This window comes from Thamnophis sirtalis, unplaced genomic scaffold (assembly GCF_051295495.1).
Source record: "Thamnophis sirtalis isolate CommonGarterSnake01/CBP01778 unplaced genomic scaffold, rThaSir2_p1.2 scaffold_1, whole genome shotgun sequence".
Taxonomy (NCBI): domain Eukaryota; kingdom Metazoa; phylum Chordata; class Lepidosauria; order Squamata; family Natricidae; genus Thamnophis; species Thamnophis sirtalis.
The window spans coordinates 112225219-112251429 of NW_028261381.1; the positions used below are offsets into that span (position 1 = coordinate 112225219).

General features: G+C 36.4%; 1 protein-coding gene across 1 annotated transcript; it reads left to right on the top strand.

Annotated features, from left to right (window-relative positions):
* The first annotated feature begins 147 nt into the window (after window positions 1-147).
* Window positions 148-24434, top strand: PLA2G4F (phospholipase A2 group IVF). The gene is given in 21 exon segments (XM_014065002.2): window positions 148-334; window positions 2104-2176; window positions 3713-3849; window positions 5145-5270; window positions 5855-5895; window positions 6833-6875; window positions 7682-7748; window positions 9389-9558; window positions 9640-9753; window positions 10067-10104; window positions 10966-11101; window positions 11294-11430; window positions 13217-13439; window positions 15155-15269; window positions 15640-15777; window positions 17630-17737; window positions 19091-19285; window positions 19590-19756; window positions 21784-21970; window positions 23005-23200; window positions 23202-24434. Coding segments are annotated over 21 exon segments (2568 nt in total). The 5' UTR covers window positions 148-223; the 3' UTR covers window positions 23248-24434.
* The last annotated feature ends 1777 nt before the right edge of the window (window positions 24435-26211 follow it).

A 26211-nucleotide genomic window follows, 5' to 3' on the forward strand; every position in this document is an offset into this window, starting at 1 on the left:
AAGCCCCCACCCCCATCCGCCGAGTCCCTTTCGCCGGCTCTGCCGCTGAAGCTTCCCAGCTAAAAAGCCAGCGTGCCAGCCACAGCGGACCCGCACTTGCTTTGCTCGAAACCACGCCCCTCCGCTCCCCTCCCCATCCGCGTTTGGAGTCCTTAGCAGCGAGGTGGATCGAGAGGATCGAGAACCGGCGGGTCCCGAAGACGGAGGCTATCCAACTCTCGTCATGTTCCTCCAAACGCTGTTGGGCCGGCTGCCGTCCCGAATGTTGCCCCTCGTGGCCGCAGCCCTCCTCGAAAGGAAGGAAAGGAAAGAAACTGGCCTCTATCATTGGCGGGTAATGTGCGCTGTGGTGCGACAGCTTTTCCCAAGCAGAAGACGGGTTAAGAAATTGGCGGCCGCGTCTTTCTTTCTTTCTTTCTTTCTTTCTTTCTTTCTTTCTTTCTTTCTTTCTTTCTTTCTTTCTTTCTTTCTTTCTTTCTTTCTTTCTTTCTTTCTTTCTTTCTTTCTTTCTTTCTCTCTCTTCTTTCTCGCTCTCCTTTCTGTCTTTCTCTCCTTTCTTCAGTCCTTTCTTCCTTCCTTCCTCTTTTTCTTTTTCTTTCTTTTTCTTTCTTTTTCTTTCTTCCATCCTTCCCTCCCTCCCTCTCCCTCTCTCTCCCCCCCCTTCGCTTTTTTTAAGTTGAAGGAAAAGGATAAAACTGAAGTAGCCTGAGAGAAAGGCAATAAGCCTTTAGGAAAAAGCAAAGGCTTCTTTTTTTAAATCCGGGAGAGTGGATCATAAAGCAGCCGGTCTCGTTTTGGCTTTGCGCTTCCCCCTAACTCACTTTTTATCTTCGCCGAAGATTGAGCCTTGAAGAAATTGGGCTGATCCCACTCCCCATTTTAGGCGACTCTTCACCCCGAAGAGATCGGCTGCTTGCTTACATCAAGTTGCTAAAGATTACATCTTCAGAATTTAGAAATACTTCTGAAGGATTCCATCTGACACAAGTTGATATGAGGACTGCAGTTGAAGTCAGCGTGTCCAAACCTGACTTTGACTCTTCTACAGCCTCCACTTGTTCATAATTTACGGCCGGTGCATTTTGAATGCTTCGTTATGTGTCCCGCACAGTTTTTGTTAGATAAATTTTGGCAGCTTCATAATCCTTCATAATTCATAATGTTCAGTACAGATTTCCTTTTTTTTAATGCTGACTTCAATGAAAGCTACTACTAGCCAATAGTTTTTAAGGCAGATTCCACCATAAGTTGCTGTTGGCCTGCCTAACCCTAACCCTTCTTCTCAGTGGATAGCTGGGCACTAAAAGGGCCCCCTGATGTATTTGCTATTCCCAATAAAGGGAATGAAATTGAGACATGAAGTGTGGGGTGGGTGGGTAAGGAGGCTTATCTTTTTTCAGACCTTTCCCAGGATCATAACCACCGTGTTACTTTACAAAAACAATAGGAAGATTTCTATCTACCATATCTGATAGCGTTCACTATTATTTTGGTAAAATGATTGAGTAATCATAACTTTCATTGTAACTAAACAGTATATAAATGGCAAAGTGTCCTTTAGGTTAAGATTGACTTTCAGTGGTTGTATGAATGGAAGTACCCGTAAAGTTTTCTTAACAGCAGTATAGGAGTGGTTTGCCACTGACTTTTTCAAAGCTTCAAAGTCTCCCATCCTGACACCAGTGTGGTCCAACTATGCTTATTTTTATGGGGGTGGAAGGTATTACTTAAATCTGGAAGATTTCTATCTGCTTAAGCAAACTCTTGAAAGAAGTAAAATAGGTATGGTAAAATATAAACAGAATTACTGACAGGAAAGTAAATTATGAATTCATGGCCACGAATAAATCCAAGCAATATTCATGACTATCGCAATATGCCATATAAATGTCCTTGCCTGGGAATTTAAATAAATGGCTTTTAGAAACCTTTGAAGGACATATACCCACTTGATCTATTTCTGCTTGGCATGTGTTTAAACTTAGGATGGTGTTAGGTAAAAATAGCAGGGGTTGATATTGGAAATACATCCGTGTAAGATAATTAAGGTCACCAGATATAGCAGCCATTGCATGTTAATAATTGGATGAATTATTTTTGCAGCGTGAAAAGTACCCTTATTACAATCTCACTGTAAAAGTCCTCAGAGCCAGGAACATTAAAGGAACAGATTTGTGTAAGTATTTGGAGATGTTTAGTTTCTTATTTGGATGCACCTTTAGAATATATTTAGTAGAAAAGCAACTGTGATCAGGGATGAACAGTTCCCTTAACCAGTAGTGCTAATCATAGCCAATAGTAAAGGATAAGTATTTTCCTGGGATTTCACAGCTGTTGGGTCACCTCAGGAAAAGGCAAAGCTTTTTTAAGAAGCATTAAGAGTTGTACCATGGTGTGTGTGTGTGTGTGTGTGTGTGTCTTTGAATCAGTTTTGAATTTTCTGGCAATTGTCTGTGCTAATTCCTGCAGTGTTTTTAACAAAAGGTTCAAAAGTGATTTGCCACTGTCTACCTCCAAAGGCTGAGAGAAAGTGAGTGGCCCAAGATCACTCAGCTTGCTTTGTGGCTAAGGCAGGATTAGAACTCACAGTCTCCCAGTTTGTAGCTTGAAGCCTTAACTATACAACCAAACTGGCTCTCTGTTTATTTTTTGGGTAGTCTATACTGTGAAAGCTCTCTTTTAGCATATGATCTGAAGTGTAGTATAGGAATAGGGAAGCATTTGTAGTCTGAGAATTAGTTGAACATGAAGGGCGTCAGATGCTATGTACAGGGATAAGCATGGTTATTCTCTCCTAAACTTAGTCTGGAACATGAATATGGTGTAATACTTTTTAAAAACTTTTTTTAAACTATGCCTTTTCCTGTAAGAATAATCTGACATTTAAAAACTGCAAAAATGTATCTAAATACAGAATAAAGTGAATAAGTAAAATAAAAAAAAAATGTAAATGTGATTTATATAAGTTTTATTACTTAAATAGGCCTTTTTCTGATGCTCAGTATAAGCCATGGGGAATAAATGATAAATATATATTTTTTCCCTGTAACAATAGAGTTGCATTACGAGACAATATTTCTTTTTGACTACTAAACATGAGAATTTCAAAGAATATATTTTAAATGTTTTAAAAATACTCAATTTTCCTATTCTACTTATTAAGAAGTTACTCACCGTGGCTTAGAATATATAGAAAGCATAAAAAACTAGTTTAATACTAGTGAAAAGCAGTAGCTAAAGCAGGGACCTACAATTATGAGTGAATAAATATAATTAATATAACTAATGCTTAATTAAGGAGAATTATTTTCTTTTGTCAGTAGAATACAATAGAAGAGGAAAACAAAACTGTAATTGGTTGGATTCAAAACTTTTGAAAGGTCCACTAGAAGCAAAAGAGAAGTTGAGTTCTCTCATTTTCTAGTTCCAGGAAAAGATAATCTTACAGGATTCTGTAAAACTCAGCTTCAGTCTAAATTGAACAAAATCCAGACAAGTGTGATTTATAAATTAATGAAAATTGAATCACCATCTACTTAAACATTATTCGCAAAAAAAATGTGACTGCAAGGTATTTAAAAAGGGATTTGAAGAGTTATCAGTTTTCAACTATCCTTTTAGACTGGTCTGTACAAATTAGGAAAGACCAAAAGTAAAAGTGGATGACTTTCCCAATTTAACAGTCCTGTCCATATCTGTCCTTTTCATTTAGTGTCCAAAGCTGACTGTTATGTGGAATTGCATCTGCCAACTGCATCACCTGTTATTTACCGAACTCGAGTCATTGACAACTCCAGTGATCCAGAATGGAATGAAACTTTTCAGTACAGGATACACGACGCAATCAAAGTAAAGGATTCCACTCTTGAAATGGAACAATAAGTAGAAAGAAAGAAAACCCCTTATATTTTTGGAGAGCAAAAAAAGTCCTAATAGAAAATCACATATCAGTAGCCTCCAATACACTCCTCTGGCTTTGGTCTCTTGTTACTGTTTCTCACGTTCAATTTTCCACTACAAAGTTACTCTTGGTGCATGTCATGAGCCATTATAACTAAGTCAGATAGTCATAATAGGTCAGGGCTGTTCTTAAAAGCAGAAGAAAGAATCAGAATCAGAATTTGGCCTGTTTATCCCAGCAAAATTTATCCTGTGTTAACCCACACTGTTTCACCATCTCTTATTGGCCTAATGATTTCAACTTTCTAAGTCCAAGTGCAAAATCGCCGTAAAGGTAAAGGTTCCCCTCACACATATGTGCTAGTTTTTCCCGACTCTAGGGGGCAGTGCTCATCTCTGTTTCAAAGCCAAAAAGCCAGCACTGTGCAAAGACATCTCCATGGTCATGTGGCCGCCATGACTAAATGCCGAAGGTGCACGGAATGTTGTTATCTTCCCACCAACGGTGGTTCCTATTTTTCTACTTCCTATTTACATGCTTCTGAGGTTGGCAGAAACTGGGACAAGTAACGGGAGCTCACTCAGTTACGCGGTGCTAGGGATTCGAACTACTGAGCTTCCAACCTTTCTAATTGAAAAGTTTAGTGTCTTAGGCACTGAGCCACCACATCCCTCAAAAAACACCTTACATGAGTACCTTACATAAGAATTTATAGCATACTGTGTCTTAAAAAAAATAACAGAAAAGTTATTCAACACACAATTAGGTTTACATTCTGATAACATCATAGACTATTATGATGGAATAAACTAACTTAAGACTTTAATTTTTGCTACAATCCAGAAAAAACAAAGTTTACAAAAAATGACTAGCCTAATTCATCTCCTTAAACATATGGTATCCTATTGCAGATAATCAGCTTGCCATACAGTTAATATAGGAAAGCTTGCCTACTTCTAAATATGATATATAATGCAGAAATGCAACAATTATGGTTCAATTATTTTCTTATTTTTATCTACTCCTATTTATCAAATTCTGCAGAATGGAGTGGGATGGCATATTAAAGTATGTTCTGTTAAAAAGCCCAAATCTATAATGGAGTATGTAAAACTGGCAATTTGTATGTTTTTAAAGCTCAAAACATTTTACTTTTTTTTCTTGGAGCATCAGACTGTACTGTCCTTAATGCACAACATTTTTTCTCTACTTCTTATCTTTTGTCCTCTTGTTTTTTTTTTAGAACACTCTTGAACTGACTCTGTTTGATAAAGATGTTCTTATAAGTGATGAGCTTACGTCCGTCGTGTTTGATGTTACAGGGATTCAGGCCGGCCATTCATTGAAAAATACTTTCAAGCTAAAAGAGGTTAGGATTTTTTTGTTGCTCAGTGCATTAAAAAGTCAGGTTTAAACTTGATTTTGCTTCTGAATACTTAACATTGGCCATGACTAATGAATATTTTAATCACATTAGCTGTCTTCCTCCTGTTGCATGGAACAATCTATAGCTGAATAATATAATTTTTAATGACTTTTGATGCTTGGAGAACCAAATAGGATCCCTCAATTTGGAAGCTCATTTGCATACTTGGAAATTATGGAGCCCTGCCTACAATTTCTTCCCCTAAATTCTCTATTGTTGGTAGTTTTTGGATTGACTTAATTTTCAAGGAATATAAAACTAGAAATGTCTTCTTCACTATGTGAAGTTTATTTGCATTTTTATTACCTTTACAATTGATGTTGCACAATATATTTGGCAGACAAATGAAACTTTTGCTAGGTATTTTTTTTTACTGAAACCTTATTTTATCAAATTTATTTTAATGTTTGGATAGAGCACCCTGTGAAAATTATGCAAATATGTTCAGAATTATATCTAATCCTTTGTCTAATGTGTTGTTGTTGTTGTTGTTGTTGTTTAGTAATATAATACCTATTTATCTCCAGGATAAGGAAGAATTGGATGTAGAATTTTTTATGAAGAAAAGGTAAGGACTGTTGTATTTTCCAGTCATGCAGTCTAGAGTTTTAAATTGGGAAATGCTCTAATAAGATTAATAGGACTAATTAATTTTGAGATTTTTCAAGTCTCCTGTGGTTCTCCTCTCTGCCGAAAGGTATTTGAGCACACAACCTTTATAAAATAGAATTGTGAAGTGAAATAAATAGAAATAAATAGAAAGAGAGGTGTGTTACTTTTTTGGGTCAGGAACAGTTTCTGTGCCAAAGAAGCTCCTGATATCAAGGCAATGTACCTTGTTGAAATAAATTGGCTTTATTTTTGTCAAAACAGATCAGTGAAGCAAATCCTGACTGATCTATACAGGCTTAATTTTTAAAAAATCAGTGTTTGCTAAAGTAAAATAAATGCTTATTAACAATACCTTGATGTTGCCTATGCAGATAAAACTTTGTGAAAAGAATGGAAAAAAATATTATGGTTTTTTCCTCTTCAGAGGCAAAAATAAGCAGTACCTTAATTCCTTTTAAATGGAATAAGATTCCTATTTAGGACTTCATAGGACTTCAGTGCATCTCATGTATCCTGGTGGGACTTAATGGAGTTACTATTCATGGGAAACAACTGTCATAATCTTGAGATCAGTGGGGAATTTTTTTTTTACTACTGCTTCTGTGGGCATGGCTTGGTGGGCGTGGCAGGGGAAGGGTACTGCAAAATCCTTGTTCCTTCCTGATCAGCTGGGACATGGGAGGCAGAGAATAGATGGAGGTGGGGCCAGTCAGAGGTGTTATTTACCGGTTCTCTGAACTACTCAAAATTTCCACTACTGGTTCTCCAGAACTGGTCAAAACCTGTTGAATTTCACTCCTGCTTGAGTTATAAATTAAAGAGCTCAAAAAGTAACAGAATAATTCATGTAAAATATTTTCTTGCTGTTCATGGTAATATTTTTAAATCCCTAGTTCTGATCCTCCTGGTGAAATTATCACAAATGGGGTCCTGGTGGTAAGTCTCTAATAAATTGGAGTAGTGCCTACTTTATAATTATCATTTATTGCGGCATTGTAAAGTTAGAGCTTGTAGTCTTGACGGTAGAATATTTCTCAAATTCAAAGCATTCTTCATGTGCTGCAACTATTAAAATCTTTTGTCAAGCACTCTGAAATGTATAAAATTCATAGTAAGAGTATTTATTGTCATCAGCAAAGGAAAATCTGTAATTTTAACAAAGCATGACAGAATAGTAAATTGATCCTCTCCAGTTCTTTTATATCTCCATACAACCTTTTCTAGATTGATTTGTCTGTTCTGAAAAATTTCTGTACTAATAAAAAACAAACAAACTCTGGGACATGATTTATTTGAATAGTCAGTTCACTTAGAATGGCATCCTTATTAAGCTTCTCAACAGTCTCAGCTGCCATAAAACAAGGTGAAAATCATTGCTCTACAAATGAATTTCCCAAGAAACTGAATTACATTTCATACAGACACAGAATTAAATAGCCCTTTCCTCTGAAGTGAATGGTATTTTAGTAGGCTTTTTCCAAATGCAAAACATTGCACTGTGTTACCTGTGCCTGATAGCTATATTTTTTTGAAGTGCAAAAAACATGAGAACAGTAAACATTATTTCCAGTGATCTTTAAACATAATTAATTAGCTATCCAGTGGAAAAACATACTCATTTTATATTCCCAAACATGACAATTCAAATTATTTTTTCTGCATTAATTATTCTAGGACTTAATCGAATGGAGATCCAGTTTCCTAAACCAATATTCATTTCCTGATTATTTCTTTCCACACAGGCTTATCCTTGCCTTTACTTGCAAGGGAGAATTAACAATGACCAGAATCCAAAGATAAGAGAACAAGGTAGGTCTGTTTTGTTATGTTTCCTCATAATTTTCTGCTAAATAATTCATTAATCTGCTTGTATCTAGGGTCTCAGTGAATTAATATTGGTACAGCACTTTAAATGAATGGAAATTCAAGTGTGGTGATTCTAAAAAAGAACAGTGGAATGAGATTAACTGAAGTCTAATTTTATTGGTTACCTGGAGTTTTCTCAGACTAAAAGAAAGTAGAGGTGTGAATGAATGAAAATTATAAGTATGTGTAGGAAAGAGAAAACAATTTGTGCTCAGTTAGTTTTGTGGAAAAGTGAAATTTTCTTTTGAATCAAAGTTGTGTTTGTTTCAGTGGGCTTCTTCTGTTTATATGTATGATGTAACTGGGTGAGTCTGGATGAATTTCTTCCCTATAATTTCCATCATGTTGCTCCTCCCCCAATCTGTAAAATAGAAATAATCTTATTTTCCTATTTTACTTTACATGGATGTGTGGTCTTCTTTGAGAACTTTTTTCTTTTCCAGCTGATGTATTGTTCCCCTCCTCTATTTAGGAATTAATGAAATGCTATATAAACATGGAAGAGAGATGACAATCCAGTTATTTGAGAGAAAGCCTTAACATTTACAAGCGTGATTTATTTTTTCTTGATTATAATACTCTTAGAAAGAAAATCAGCTTCTAGCTTTAATTAAATTTAAATGGTATTTCTTTATTTCAAACACAGTGAACATTCTAATTCATAAATTGTCAGTTATTTATTTTATGAATTAATGTTCTGTATAATGTAACAGAATGCCTCAGGAAGTTTTTCTCAATCCTTTTACCCTGAAGGTTGCAGGGAACCCTGAATAAAAATTACAAAAAAAGTATGGATACTTCATAATTTAATTCACTTCTAACCTGCTGTAGAATGTAAAAAAATATTTTACAATTACAAGTACAGCACAGTGGCAGGTCAGCAGGCAAGTTGTGTCATGTAAAAATTCCCAGTGTTGTGAGTGCTAACATTGCACAGTATGTGAAGTTCAAAAAATGTGTCCCCCTCCCTACAGTCTCTCATAAAACTCCTAGCCACTTCTTACTGAATCCCAGTTGAAAATACTGCCTTAGGTAATAGCACACCTATTCTACCTTTAGTGGAAACGTTTAAACCAAGGCCAAATGATGTGTCAGGGGTGCATATTAATTAAGGTAGGCATAGGGCAGACTAAATGATCTCCAAGGTCCCTTTCCACTCATACATCTTTGATTCTATGATCAACTCAGCAGAGTTTAAGATCAGCTATATAATATATAGTAAGAGTATGCCATTTTGTTCTTCCTTCTTTGGATTCCTTCCTGTTTATAGCTATCCTTGTGGTCGAATATAGATTCCCAGGAGAGAGGGAGTGCATTCCAGAGGACCAATAGACACCAAAGTTTAGATTGAGAGAATTTGGTTAAGAGAAAGAGAGTCATGATAGCTGCTCCCTAGAAGTTCTTAGAGTATATCTTTAATGATGCAAGTAGTTGCTTTAGTTTGGCAAGATTTCTGTCTATAGGCGAGGGACAATAAAGAAAACTACTCAGAATAAACTTTGCATGTCTTTCTTGTTTTTGGAGTCTACAATCCTGTTTTCCCCCTCAATCATATATATTCTAAATTCTTACTGTCATTTTAGAAAGCAGTCAGTTCAGGCTTTCACTTCCTGGATCTTATGAGAAACAGTTAAGTGAGGCATGCAAGCCAAACTCCGATCAGGCCTGTGGGATCCCATTTGTCTTCCACATAGGCAAACAGATGTGCTCAGAATTGAGTGTGGAGCTGGAAAGAAAAATTACAGTCCTCCAGGTGAGGAACAGACTGCACATTCAGTTTTTAGGATGCTTACAAATATGCTTCCCATATGAAATATGCTGTGTCTGTTTTCAGGATGGAGTGAGTCCTGAATTGGAAGAGCACAGTACTGTTCTTGGATCAGGGACTATTCCATTGAATTTACTGCCTCTGGGAAAGGAAGTTGATATAACTGTACCACTTGGAAAGGTAACATTTTTTGCTATTATAATATGTTTCATACATTGCTCCACCTAGTCAGCAATTCATTTATTTATTCATTTATCAAATTTATGTGACACCACCCCTTAACCAACATATTCTGAATGGTGAACAGACAAAAATAAATAAAAAGCTTATTTTTAAAAAATCTAACAGCATAAAGCACATATAAATCTATTATCATTCTAGCCCCAGCCCCTTGGGAAAACTCAGGTCAACAAAGCCTTTTGTAAAATTAATTACTGAATCAGTGTTTCCACCCCTTGTAACTTCTTTCAGAATCTTTTGTCTTTCCTTTTAGGATTTAAGTGTGGATCTCAAAGTGAAAGCTGAAGAAATGTGAGTGAATCCTTCTTTGCAGATGGGTGCTGGCTTATACTTACAAACTTTCTTTGGACATTGCTCTTTGACTTCATTTTTAGGGGGGGGATTTACACTTGTAAATCAAAGAAAGTCACTAGGAGCTACGCAATATTTACATTTCAATTACTATTATTTATATATTTTGTATTTAACTGAACACTAAAGATTTTGCAACATTTCCCAATGTCACTTCTTTGCTTGTCAGATAGATCAATAGATAGACAATAGACAAATAGATATCCTCTTTCCCTTCCCTCTTTTCACTCTCTCTCCATTTCTAATGTCCTGTGTATATGCTTTTCATTCCCTCCCCCACCTTTTGAATATGGCCATGATTTAGTTTTAAGATTTTTAAACAAGACTTTTTTTGTCTTCTGATAATCCACAGTCTATTTCCCATTTTTTAACTTACATTTATTTTTGCTGCTTAAGAATTTTATCCAAAATGCAATCTTATTTCTGATAGTTTTGCCATGATTCAGTCCCAAATATTTAAAGTTAGAATGATATACTGTAACACATTGCAAATATATGTGTGTTGCTGTTAACTTTGAATATTTGTTACTGATATTCTTTTATTAATAAACTAAAAATGTTTATATGATTTCATTTGGTCTGAGACAATAGTAGATTGGAGTGCATAAAATCAGACTATTGCTTGATTCAGTTCACTATTGTCTATCAGCTGAATTTAGGTACAGGAATCTATTACTAACTTTCCCATTTTCTGAATTGAGAAATAATTGAGAGATCTTTCTTCAGTGGTACTACATGGAGTATAAAACTTTTTAAAATTCTCATTTCCTTGCCTCTTTTTAACATTACTCTCTAAACTAGCACCAAAGATCTTGATGTACGCCTTGGTTTTGATCTTTGTAAAGAAGAGAGAGAATTTTTGGAAAAAAGAAAGAAAATCGTATCTAAGGGACTAAACAGCATACTCAAATTGAGAGGGGATCTCAGTAACAATGAGGTATGTTTCTTAATCAGAATTAGTGAAAAATGTATACTCATTTATTATTAGATATAGTTTAAGTGAAACACTGGCTCTCAAAAATACTACATTTTGCAAACGTTCTTCAAATATCTATCATAAGTAATAATAGGTGTCTTCATTAACTTTTACATAATAATTTGAGCTTTCTCAAATTTCCTTTTTCTTAAGGTACCTGTTGTAGCAGTCCTCGGATCTGGGGGAGGGGTAAGAGCACTATCATCATTTTATGGAAGTTTGCTTGGTCTTCAGCAGCTAAATCTTCTGGATTCTATTACATATCTTTCTGGAATTTCTGGTTCTACATGGTATGTATCTATGGTAGGTATTTCTTATATTGAAACTATAATAACAATATATTGTTCTGATCTTTGGAGCATTTGCTAAAATCAGGTTTCATCCTACTGCTTGAACAAGTACATAATTAGTTCCAAACTTAGATTCTTACAATAATAATATTCTTTTTCTTGTCTGACTATTGTTTAGATATGTTCTTTTGGATTGTACAGTTCTGTACCTTTATATGCACTATATGCCTTTCCTTGGGTGTCGAAAAGTTTTTAATGTTCTTTGTTTTTATGCATTATCTATTTGTAACCCTATGAGATCTTTTGAAAAAGCAGATTTTTCACAAATTTGGTTATCTTCCAATGATTCTCCTATATTTATTTTCTCATTTCGGAGGCCAATGGTATGACAGATAATATGGTGCCCATATATATCATGTTAGATAGCATGACTGGAACAGCCCATAAATAGTATCAATGAGGGATAGGTAATTAATTTTCCCAAAGAACTGCATGAGAATCTATGACTGATTTAGAGAGCTGCTCCTCTGCCCACCTCCAATGCTGCTGCCCTGCTGCTGCTGCTGCCACCACCTCTTACATATTTTGTATGATTTGAATATGTCACAAATACAAGATAAGTTATGAATATATATAGGGCCGGTAATACAACCATAATTAGTATTTTCATGAACTCACTCATGTTGCTGGAATGTGTGTACTATGATAAGGAAAGATGCTGAGTATATGAATGATTTATTGTTGGTGACACCAGGTACAACATCAGTAGGCATTGGGAATGTAGTGGATTGCACTTTTCATGGAGTCATGGAACAGGAAGAAAGAATGTGAAGTTCCTGACAAGACCAGGGCAATATAGCAATAGCAATAGCACTTATATACCGCTTCATACCGTGCTTTTACAGCCCTCTCTAAGCAGTTTATAGAGTCAGCATATTGCCCCCAACAATCTGGGTCCTCATTTTACCCACCTCGGAAGGATGGAAGGTTGAGTCAACCTTGAGCCAGTGAGACTTGAACTGCAGCTAGCAGTCAGCTGAAGCAGCCTGCAGTACTGCACTCTAACCAATGTGCCACCATGCACTTGGTACCATGCACATGGATTCAGAGTAAATGAGCTGGGTATAAAGAGAAGACTGTAATGAACTCAGATCCCTGAAATTACATATGATTCTTGTTGGATCAGTGGATGCTCTGAGTCTGCTTCCCACCTACTCTAACACAGCCTGAACACATGTATAGGGAGTGTATGTGAATACTGTGTGAATGTGTAGCCTAGTTGGGCAACAATCCTTAACAGCAAGTTGAGTAGCCTTGTTGGGCATAGTAACCTGAATAGTCTTGTGGAGCCTTCTTGGAACTTTTGAAAGACATCATCTATCTCCAGTCTACAACACAGTCCTTTCAACAGTTCCAAGAAGGTTCCACACCCATTTGAGCTACTCAGATGATCCCTGACAACACAGATAAGCCTCCAGGTGGCCTCAACCACTCTCTAAAATAATGCAATTGACCAACATATAAATCCTTCCATTCCCCACCAGTGCTGAAGAAGTTTCTTGGATGAGAAGCGAAACATCTTAAAAGAAAAACCAGAAAGTCCAGTTGCCTCTTGAAAAAGCACCTTTGGCACAATAAGACATGGGGATTTCCCCCCCCCCCCCTTATGAGAAGTCTTGGACTTGGCTGCACTTCAGTAATTTTCTTGCACTGTTTCAGAGTGTACCTATCTAATGCTAAAGACCTGAATAAAAAAAATATATTTTTGTCATTAATTTTTTTGTAGGTGTTTATCGGTATTGTATCAAGACCCCGAATGGTCACAGAAGGATCTTAAGTGTCCAATCAGCAATGCCCAGGATAAAATATCCAGCAGTAAAGTAGCAGCTTTTTCCTCAGAGCATATGAAGTACTATTTCCAGGAATTGAATGCTATGGAAAATGATGGGCGGAAAGTATCTTTCACCGATCTGTGGGGCCTTATTATTGAGTACTTCCTGCAACAGAAGGTGACACTTATACATTTGGAATCTTTATTATTTACCTTCTTAGAAGACTTAGTGTTTTAAATTCCTTCAAATTTGTTCCTGCTTGAACCATACTAATACTCTTTTCTCCTTGTAATCCTAAAACAAACAAAGGTTCTAGTAAGTGCTTATTTTAAAAACCCTAATCTCAAATATCAGTCCAATTCTGAATTGATTATTGAAATGATTGAAGGCAAGATATAGAACATGAAATGGGGCGGGGGGAGGGGGAGGAACAGCTTTTGGATTGGAGTGTGTTTCTTCTTTTGAGGCAAGACTTTGTCTCTACATGCCCAAAGAGGATAGAACAAGACAGCTGGAACAAGACTTTCTCATTGATCACTGCCTATTGAAAAGCTGCAGGTTTTTATTAGACACATTTTGCTGCTTTACTTATAAATGTAGAGAATATTGCAAAGCCACTGCTAATGCTCCAGACACTTATTCTATCTAAATCAGTAGTTCCCAACCTTTTTTTAGCGATGCCCCATCTAAATATCTCTAAAATCCTGATGTCCCCCCCCCCATGACATATAATTCTTACTTAACTCAAAAAGTGAACTACCAGATTTTTTGGAGTATAAGCTGCACCGGAATATAAGACGCACCAAGGTTTTGAAGAGGCAAATTAAAAAAAAAAGTTTTTGCACTCTGCAAACCTCTCCAAAATGGCCCATTTTTCATGAAAATGGGCCCGTTCCCCCCCGAAAAGGCATGAATAGCCTTTAGGGGGCTTGCAGAGTGCTCCTGCCCCCCCGAAAACGAGCAAAAAATGGCCCATTGTTTGCAAAAATGGGCCCATTTTTTGTAAAAAAAAAAAAAAAAGGGCATGGATAGCCATTAAAGATAAAGATAATCTGCCCCCACCCGAATGATGAATGAATGTTGTGTACTATTTTACTCTTATGTATTGTTTTGCGTTTATTGTCTTGTACCCTCCCTTCCCTATTTTATGTAAGCTGCCCTGAGTCCCCTCAGGGAAAAGGGCGGCCTATAAATATTAATAAAATCTAAAAAAAAAATTTAAAAAAAATTAGGAAGCTTATAGAGTGCTCCTGGGGGCTTGGGGGGGTGGGTAAAATTGAGCAACAAATGGGCCATTTTTTGCTCATTTCTTCCCTCCCCAGCCCCCAGGAGCTCTCTAAAAGCTTCCTAGAAGCTATGCATGGCCATTTTGGTGAAGGGGGCAGGGTTTCAGGAGGAAAAAATGCTGTATTCAGTGTATAAGACGCACCCAGATTTTCAGCCTTTTTTGAGGGAAAAAGGTACATCTTATAGTCTGAAAAATATGGTACTCCAGGCCATTAACTTGGTTTAAACAAGGTTCAAATTGCCCCCCCCCCCATTAAAAATCAAAATGCCCCCCTGTGGGACCTGAGCCCATGTTGGGAACCACTGATCTAAAGGAATATTCATAGAGAACTGTGGCTTTCTATCTAAATCCAAACAAGTGCTGACCATTAGTTGAGAAGAATCCGGAGCAGCAGCGCTATTATGAGCAATAAATCACTTTAATTGAACCTTCATGTGTGGACCTGATCTTTTATGCCTGACAATAGCCATCTAATCAATAGGAACATATTGGTCGTACCTTGTTCTCTTACTGAAAATGTAGGTGACTAATATGTGTGCATAAGGTATGAGCTCTAACTTCACTGCAAAAATGATATATCCTATGATTCATTTCTTTTGTTTAGGAAGACCAGTCAAAATTGTCTGATCAACAGGAAGCTGTAAAATATGGGCAGAATCCCTACCCAATCTATGCAGCTGTAAATGTGAGGCCCAATGTTCGTGGTGATGACTTTGCAGGTATAATAAGGCAGGTGTATTTCTTTCTTATAAAATCTGGGCAGATTTTATCTTCTAGGACAGGGATGTCAAACCTGTAGCCAGCAGGCTAGATGCGTCTTGCACTAGCCACGCCTATGCCCGGTTTAGTGAAGGGGGAAAAGTCACGATATGTCATGTGATGCTGGCGTGACAATGCGAGTTTGACACCCCTGTTCTAGAATGTCTTCGGAATTAGCAGTTTTGTAGAAGTTGCACAATATTACATAGTGGCTTTGGTGTATAATTTTTATTCTAATGATCATGTGAATGTAAAGACTGGACTTTTGGCTTGAATGGGAACACAATGATTTTGCTTAATTTTTTCAGTATGCTGGTGTTTTCTTTTTAGAGTGGTGTGAGTTCACACCATATGAAGTTGGATTCCGCAAATATGGTGCTTTTATTCGAACAGAAGATTTTGATAGTGAGTTTTTCATGGGACGGCTGATTAAGAAGCATCCTGAGCCCAGGATCTGCTATTTGCAGGGTATGTATTTCAGAGTTTATTGTACTTAATCCAAAGGCAAATATATTCATAAAGCTTTCTTATAAAGCTTTACTTCTGGCTCAGAGGAGTTTTATTGAAAACCTTTTTCTAGGATTAGATAGTTCAAATTGAGAAAAAATATCTTTGCAGATCATATTGGCAATGATACAGATTTCTTTGCTATTAAATCTGTTTTATTATGGGCATTATAACAAAGAATCCTCTGACAACATAGTTTATCTGCGTACCTGATAATATGTATATTGATCTTTTATGGATGGGTGTATTCATAATTCTTTTTGAGAGTTGGCAGGAAGTGTCTCTTTCAGCTCTATAATTGAAATATTAGCGTTCTCCGAGGCTTAGCCTTAGAAATACTTGTCAATATATCTTGCATGTCCTTGGCCAAGTGACATTCTGTATCACTTCTTTATTCATCCCTAAATGATATTTTTAGTCCTGACCTAGGTTCATACACAGCATTAAGCCATGATGTGGTTTATTTTATTTCATCTTATTAATAAGCCATAGTTAAAATAAACCATGGGTTAGTATAGTATGTGGAAACTAGCTTGATATTAAAATCTGAAGGCTGAACTCATTCCAACTATAGCCTCCAAATACTTTTAGCATTTCACCAGCTATTATAAATGATCCTTCATCACTGTGCTACATTTAAACAAACCAGAAATCATTTTTCACATTCCCACATTGTTTTATAACAGCACAATAGCCACATGTTTCTAATGGCCAAAATAGTAAATAGATACTGTGTTTGAGAATAAAAACAATTTGTTTGAAGTAGAAGTTTCATCTCAAGCACTAGTGAAACTTGCACAAAGTATTTCTTATTTGATTTAAAAAAAACTAAACTGTCCTTTATTAAACAAAATAAAAGCCAGTATGTGAAGATGAGGAGAGTTGTAATTCCAACATTTGGGGAATGAAATTGAGGAAGGATATTAAAATTATACAGCTGTCAGGGATAAATCTCAGATTGAAACTAATTCTTTTAAAAACCTGAATGTTTTGCTTTTAATAATAATAGCTACTGGCAGAGTTTTTGCTACCTGATAAATAATACAGCATTTTGGACAGAAAGTGTATTTATTTATTTTTTGAAGTGTAAATATGGTACACTAGGATATATAATCTTTTAAAGTAACCAAGCAGCTAGTAACATCCAGTGTCAGCCATTAACTGTATCTTTAAAGTCAATTACTGAAAACACAATGTATTATAACCTTTTTGTTAGTTTATCTCTGTTCCTTTGAAATAACCTTGCATGCTAACTCTTGAAGCTACAGAAGGACCTGCATAAATTAAATTAAAATCTCAGTTCACAGCACCACTTACAACATGCCTAGGTTCAAACCAGGTGTGGGATTCAAATTTTTTTACTACTGATTCTGTGGGCATGGCTTGGTGGGCATGGCAGGGGAAAGATACTGCAAAACCTCCATTCCCTCCCCATCAGCTGGGACTCGGGAGGCAGAGAATAGATGGGGGAGGGGCCAGTTAGATATGGTATTTACCGGTTCTCCGAACTACTCAAAATTTCTGCTAGAATAGAATAGAATAACAATGTTGGAAGGGACCTTAGAGGTCTTCTAGTCCACCCCCTGCCTAGACAGGAAACCCTACACCACTTCAGACAAATGGTTATCCAATCTGTTCTTAAAAACTTCCAGTGTTGGGGGCATTCACAACTTCTGGAGACAAGCAGTTCCACTGATTAATTGTTCTAACTGTCTGGAAATTTCTCCTCAGTTCTAAGTTGCTTCTCTCCAGAACTGGTCAGAACCTGCTAAATACCACCTCTGGTTCAAACCCTGTTTTGTGTACTCTACAGGGATGTGGGGAAGTGCTTTTGCTGCTAGTTTGGACGATGTCTTTTTGAAGGTAGTTGGCACAGGATTCAGCTTCCTGGAAACATTGGGAGATGTAGTCAAAGTAATCGGTAAGTAAGGCCAATTTGCATAGTAATTAATACGGTAATGCTAGATTTTATTTTGGGGTGTATGAACTTTTCATAACTATGACTTTGCCATGGACATGGGTCTTTTTATCCCACCTTTATTATTTTTATAAATAATTCAGCATAATAATAACAACTCAAGAACATATGTACATTATGCTCCTTCCTTCTCCTATTTACCTCACAACAACAATCCTATGAGGTGACTTGGGCTGAGCAACAGTAACTGGGCCAAAGTTACCCTGCCGGTTTTCATGCCTAAGGCAGAACTATTGAGGAACTCACAGTCTCCTGAATTTTAGTCTGATGCTTTAATCACTAGATGAAACTGTTAATTTTGTTTCTCTTTATCTAATATAATTCTTGAAAAACTGCTGCTCCTTCTACCTCTAAATCCCTCCCCCCCTTGCTACCCAATACACAGCTGAAAGTTGGCATGCTCATTATTTATTCTTCACTATTTTTGAGGAGAACTTTTTTTCTTGAATTTGGGGGTTATAATTTAGGATCATGTTTTTCTCCTATTTTACCTCTCAGATGACTTTTATTCCTTTTTTTTTTTTACAATTGGCCAAAGTGAGTATATGTGTTGGGGCGAAAGTTGAAAATTTGGTTCTAATTCTTAAGCTGCTTGGGGAAAGATGTTGCCTTCCTAAACCAAGAAATTGCCGATCCTGCTTATGTGGATAGCAATAGCAATAACAATAGACTTATATACCCCTTCACAAGTGTTTTACAGCCCTCCATAAGCAGTTTATAGAGTCATCCTATTGCCCCCAACAATCTGGGTTTCTCATTTTACCAATCTTGGAAGGATGCAAGGCTAGGTCAACTTTGAGCCGGTCAGGATCAAACCAAGAAATTGCCAAACCCTGTTTATGTGGACGATGCAGCTAAAATCCAGTTGTTACAGTCCCTCATAAAAATTCTCATATTACTTCAGTATATATATATTGCTTTTCTATCAGTTTTCTCAGTACTATGAAGTACTGATCTTATTCAACAATATACTGTTTTAGTAACAATAAACATGTGTATTAATAATAAATAAATACATTTTAATAAGAATATGGATTTTATATCTCAGAATAGCCTTTAGCTTTAATTGTGTCTTAGAATCAGATCCATGCTTAGTGGGTCTGCTAAACTTCCAAATTCAGATAAGATCTGAAAATTATTTGCTCACTAAAATCATTATAAAAAACCAAAAAATGTAACTAGTGTTTGTAATAGTTGAACTCCCTGATTACTCCAAAGCTATTAATATCTCACAGAGTAGATGCAATAAGTAGATTTGAACTGTTTAACTATATTTAGTATTGTCTGTGATTACAGATGACAGTCGACGATTCCATTTCCGGGATCCTATGAGGTTGAAGACACGTCTGGTTATACCAGGTGGACCCTTACTACAGATTTTCCAGGACTTCTTCAAATCTCGTATAACTGCTGGTGAAACATTTAATTTCATGCAAGGTTTATACCTCCACAGAGATTATACCAGCCTCAAAAAGTTTGTCATCTCAAAAGGTAATTTGGGATTAGTAAGCCTCCATAGGTTTGTGGTGTAAAAATTATTTTGGGATATGTGTGTATGAATGGGAGGAGGAGAGCAATCTGAATAACACAAGGTTTTCAAATTAAATATGAAATGCATGCACATTAGGCAAATCATCTTATTAATGAGATAATTAGATTTAAAATTTAGCCAGTTACGCCATCCCAATATAAATAACTTTCAGTTCTAAAATATTTTAGATTACATAGAAGGTTTAGTTTTTGTGCCATTTCATTAGTAAGACTGAAGTATATTGTTTCTCTCCCCCCTCCCCAGAAACACACTTAGATGCTTTTCCTAACATGTTGACTCCAATGGAAGAGAATCTTTACTTAGTAGACGGTGGTTTTTCTATCAATTCTCCCTTTCCATTGATAATTCAGCCAGAAAGAGACGTTGATGTGATTTTATCATTTAATTATTCTTGGGAAGCACCATTTGAGGTAAGATACATAAGTACAAAGGGAATTTTTCTTTGCTCTGGCCTCTCTGAAATTTCCATCCATACCAAGATGCTTCATTTCAAAGTCCATCTTCCTTCAAGATGCTAATTTTATTTTATATGTATATTAAGTTGGGTTAAAGTTAGTACATGTAGTCCTCAACTTACAATAGTCATTTAATGACTGTTCAAAGTTACAACCAGGGACATGCAGTCACTAGAGGCAAGGGAGGTGGGGCCTCACCAGTCTCCTTAGAGAAAAGAAAGAGTTTTAAATATTTTTTCTAAAATAATTAAAGCCAGGATAGTTGCTACCAGATTTCAAGTCATAGTGGCTTGGTGTCTGCTCTCAGTGTTAACTAGGAGGAGGCCAGAGAACTCGGGGCCTCTTTTGCCTAAGGAATTTTTCGCCTTTTAAAAGTGAAGGAGTTAAAAAGCAAAAAATTTAATATGCAAAAGAGGCACTGATTCTCCCGCCTCCTGATCTGGGAGCAGCAAATCATGTCTTGCACTTGAGCGACTGCGCAAGTGCAAGGGTGATTCTGGAGAGGTTTTTCTTTCACCAGCCGCCATTTCTTCTGCAGCCAGCCCAGCATCGAACGGGGAGGACGAGGAGGAGGAGGAGGAGAAGAGCGGTGAGTCCTTGTGGCTGGCTGGGGAGGGACTCACCGCTCTTCTCCCCCCAGCCAGCCAGCCACTCACCCCCACCCGACCTGCTCCCTGCCTGGTCGGCCGGCTGGCACAAAGACTCATCGCTCTTCTCCTCCCAGCCACCCAGCCACCCAGCCACCCGACCTGCTCCCAAGAATGTCAGCAGGGACGGAGGAGGCGGGGGGCGAGGCGGCAGAGCGCGGCAGCGGCGAGAAGCAACACCCCCGCCGCTATATCCGACAGGCGTCTTGCGTTTATGTCCATCATAAAAGCGAGACGCCTGTCGGACACAGCGGCGGGGACGTTGCTTCTCGCCGCTGCTGCGCTCTTGCCTCACCAACGGTATCCCTCACCGCACGTCACTGGTTACAACAGCACTGAAAAAAGTGACTTATGGTCATTTTTCATAGTTATGACCTCTCCAGCATCCTCATGATCATGTCATAAAGATTCAGATGCTTGGCAACTAGTTCATATTTATGATTGTTGCTGTTTCCCAAGGTCATAACCTTTTGCAACCTTCTGACAAGCAATGTCAATGAGAATGCCAGATTCACTTAAAAACCAAGTTATTAACTTATCAACTGCTGTGATTCACTTAACAACTGAGGCAAGAAAGGTTGTAAAATGGGCAAAATTCATAACAAAAGTGTCACTTAAATTTGGGGCTCAATTGTAGTCATACGTACTGTATAACATTTTGAGTTGCATTTATTTTTTCAAGAAAATCTTAATTAAACAACATAAGAAAAATGTATAAATAGGAAAAACAGCTATTTATAAGAGAAAAGAGTAGCGTTAGGTGAATAAACTTGAGATATATGGGTATCATTAAAGACATGTTTTTCAGTATTTCATGGAGTGATTAAAAGTATATTATATTGGAGGGAATGGATGAGTATTTTTATTGTTTTAAAAACCTGAAAATCACTATTAAACTGTAATCATAATAAAAGTATCAGGAATAGTGGATGATAAATTATGTTCATTGTACTAATTTTAATTTTTTATAATATTATTTATAATATACTTTTAATTAATTTTCTAAATTAAGGAGTCTCATAAAACCAAGATATTAAGACTTCTAGAAAGCAACCCCAAATTTTGAATGTGGTAGAAATCCATATATTAAAATGGCTTCCAACTTAAATTAGATTCAGTGTTAGATTTTCTTTTAAGATGCAGAGGTGTTCTAGACATTGAAGTCTAGTCCCACAAGTTAGCCATTCTTCCTGTCCAGTAAGACTATAAAGTATCTTTGTAGCACTACACATGTATATAGCTTGTTCAGTATACTTTGTAGTTATATACAATTTAATGAAACTTATTAAGAACATTGCAGACTTTAATAATTATTTAAAAATTCCATGACTACAGATCTTGGAGTTAACTGAAAAATACTGTAGAGAACGAGACATCCCTTTTCCAAAAATAATTTTTAATAAAGAAGATGAAGAAAGTCCTAAGGAATGTTACCTGTTTATGGATGCTGAGAACCCAAAGGCTCCCATAGTCCTTCATTTCCCTCTGGTTAATGATACATTCCGTAAATACAAAATGCCAGGTAAGAAAATTTTAAATTTTTAATGTATTTTTGCACTTTGATATGACCCATGGGCTAATCAATAAAATTAATGTAATGTAATGTATCTTGCTATCAATTAGAGCAGAAGATTAGATTGGTTGAATATTTTGAACTTAGACTTTGATTTTGTCATAATTTTTTTGTACAAAACATCAAAAGCTCTCTATGTGGCTCAGAAAATAAACTGGGTGTCATCACAACATTCTTTTATAAAGTTGCAAATTTGCAAATCAAATCCAAGCAGAAGATTATTCTTATGTAATAAGACTCCAATTTTACACACACAGACACACACACAGAGGGGGGATGCAAATGTTATTAAATCTTATATGAATAAGACTCGCTTAACAATACTCTATATGCTGATTATGGATTTAATATTTCAGCTGCTAATTAATGAGATGATATATCATATAGTCATGCTGGCCACATGATCATGAAAGCGTCTTTGGATGACGCTGGTTCCCTCAGCTAAGAATCAGAAATGTTGTGTTGGACACAACAGGACAGGGAAACTTTTACCTTTTTAGTTTATTAATGAGATGTTCCAAAGCAACATCTTCCAGTTTTTGATGTTCAGTTGATACTGGAGTGTAGCCCCCATCATCCCATCTTCACTATGCTGATTAGAAATAAAAACTGTAGTTCAATATTTAGGGAATTGAGGTCATGAAATGCTGCTCTAAAAGCACCAGTATTTGCACATTATAAAGAATTTATCAAATATACCTTTTAATATTGTGAACAAATTTGTTCTATAAAGCAGAACCACGTATAGGACACAAGGGGAATTGCTTCCTTGCAAAAATGTTAAGAGATTTTTCACAGGGGTGTTTTATAACAAAATGTATTTATATTGTGCTTTAATCTGGTACATCCTTGTCTTGTTCCACTTAGATTAAACATAGTTGTGCATTGAATGATAGATCTAAGCACTGATACTATCCCCTTCTGAGAATAAAGCTAGCATTTAATGCTCACAGAAAATATAATCTTCCCTCCATTATTTACAGGAATAGAACGTGAATCAGAAGAGGAAAAGACTTTTGCTGATTTTCAAATTGAAGGAAAAGATTCACCATACAGGACATTCAACTTTACCTACACATCTGATGAATTTGACCGATTAGTACAGTTGAATTGCTATAATGTCCTTAACAATATGGATGCTATTTTGAAAGCATTAAGACTGGGTTTAAGCAAACGAAAGCAAAAAGCAGGACCTACGTGCTTCTTTGAAAACTTACTGTGAATGAATTTCAGTTCTTTATGGAAGATTTAAGAAGGCCTAACAAATTTCAGATTTATTTATTCCATTGGAATAAAGGGTGCTTTTATATATTGAAGAAAACCCAGAGACATATTATGTCAGCTGCAGCTAATTATTTGATAGATATACACTGATTTTCTCAGTCATAGTTTATTTAAAAGTCTCCTGGAAGTTCATTTAAGATATGATCTATGGAGTCTTGTTTTCTAATAAATTGGGAGTTAAACTCTAATGAAAAAGTTTCATGAGCATCCCAGAATCAAAATGTGAAGAAAACTAGGTACTGAATTAATTTCATTTTTGATTTTATAAATGAAAAGAGTTCTTCCAAAAGTTATCTTTCCCCCTCCCAAGATGGCAGAGGCAGCCTTCTAGCTGAAGTCTGCAACTCACACTTTTTAACTGAGAAAAGAATAGAAATTTATTTTGTTTTATTTATCTCAAAAGTTATATTTTGGTATAGAGCTATATTTATAAAAACAAATTAGTTTTCAGTGCCCACTCTTGCATAGGTAGATATCTCCAGACCTGAGACAATAATGTGACATTGGGGGGGGGGGACATTTGCATCTAGTTTTAGACAAACCAACCTAAGAAAAGCTTTGAAATAGTTATAGATTAATTGCATTCCAGAACAAAGACTGTGTGCCATTAAAGATAAAGAGAAAATGGACTGCCAAGACCCTATTTGAAAAACAGAAAGGCTGTGCTGAATATTGCATGCATTTCTGTTATTTTTCCTGTGAGGGAAAAGTAATTCTTTAGTAGGAAGAATAAAAAAATGTTATTTGAATGAAATGTTCTACTCTTAACTATATATTTTGTTTAAGGCAGTTTTAATGGTTAGCAAATCCTGTGAAACTATGACTAGTCAAATTATGGTTGTGATTTGTGGCGATGCTATTTATGTCAGATTAAGGAGTACAATTAGTATTCTTTGAAGATGGAAATCTTTGAAAAAACATTAATCCTATCAAGTGTAATTTTACAGGTGGTTATTTTAACCAGTTTTTGATTCTTAAGCAAATCTTGACACTTTTCTTGAAATTACAGGAATTGATGATTTTGCTTTTCATAAGAAGCTTTATTTCATGTTTTCCACAAAGATTTGTTCATTTTGTTACTGAAACAATATTTTTTCTATGTAATAAAAATATTTTTTTACATGCCAAATTGTAATTGTGAACATTTGGTGAACTTGAATTTTTATTCAGTGGATTTATGTCAGTTGTACAGTCTGAAACCTTAATCCTGCAAGCCCTTTGAGGGCAATGTGCTAAATACTTCTGGAGTGTGATTATGCTAATTATATTTGATTTTAATTAAATGTAAATCAGATTTTATTTTTGTCTGGGTTCCACCCAATAGATTTTGGAATAGGGCTCCCAGAAAACCAATCACAAGCAAAGTGAATATTTTTTCACTGAGTAAAAGCTGAGCATCCTTGATGCATTTTGAAAACTATCCTAACTACAGCTTTTAATGACTGTATTCACCTCTGTCAATAAGAGACATTACTGTTCAGGTATGCTGGCCTATGACCCAGTGAGATTTGGGCACCTGAGGCTGTGAGCAAATACCATTTTTACAGTAGTCAATCAATGCTTTGACTTTGTGAATCTTAAATTGGAACAAGCAGACAGTTAATGCAACAAAATAACAAATAACTATAAAATCAACTTTAATTATTAAAACTGGGGGAAGGACACTTTTTACACTGGCGTGCTAAACATTTCTCCATCCATTCATGAGTTGGCAGAAAACTATAGCAACATGAATTCATTGCTTGTGTTTCCAGTTCTATCCTGCCTGTATTGTTTTTATTCTGATAGAGTCCTGGATCCTGCCTGCTCCCTAAGCATGTTCCATGCCCCAGGCCTTGTAATTCAAGAACCAGTTTCCCTTCAGTCAGGAAGAACATGGCCTGTATTGAATCTCACTGTTTAGTGACCTGTCAGGAAATTCAATAGGTGTGGCAACTGCTAACAACAACAAGAGAACAACAGCAAAATATATTCTCAGATGCCATCATGCTTTACTTGCTCCAGCCCATTGTTTTGCCTTCTTGGGTGTGAATTAATTCATTTTATACATTTAAATATTCATATTGTCTTTCAGTGTTTATGCAGTTTTATTTATACAGTTATTTGTAGCTTACCCTATGTAACAAAGGGTACAAATTGATTTACAATGAAACAAAATAATCAAAATATTTCATCAGATCCCAACCCTTCTCGCTTCTTGCAGAGTAGAGATACTCAGAACTGCCTTCAGTGATTGGATCAATGATGGGTTGGTCTTACCGTTGCTACTGGTACACTGATTGTGGCCTGTCCGTGCACGAGCATGATGTGTGCTGCGCACGCATGCACAATCCATTTCCCCTGCGACACCCAGCTGCTTGTCGGGGCATGCGCAGGCTCTGCATGATGTGTGCACATGCACAATCTGCCTTTTGACATAAATAGAGCCTATAGAGCATGGGCAGGTGGGTGGGCCAAACAGACTACCCTACTGGAACACTCTCAGCTGCTCCTGGCCACTACCGGTACGGCTGTACTGGGCCGTACCCGTAGCAACCAACCACTGGATTGGATGGAGTAAGTAAAAAGTTGAGTGGAAAAGGTGTTCCCATAGAAATCCTAGTGGCCCATCCATTCAGGGCTTTAAAAGTGATTAGACTGCTTGATGATAATGCTTCTGACATAAAATGCTTCATAACATTTGCCAAACTTCAATTCTAAGCAAGTTATGTGCCCAAGATTTTGGACACAATCTGTAAATTAGCCCATTTGAAGTATTTTGGTTCAAAATGTTTTGCTCTAAAGGTACATTGTGTTGCTCAATGAAAGATTACAAGAACCAGAGTATTAATAGTATATAGTTTATCAGCATCTTGAATTAGACTTAGAATCGGAATCTGCCAATGTAGGATCTTCAATATGTAACA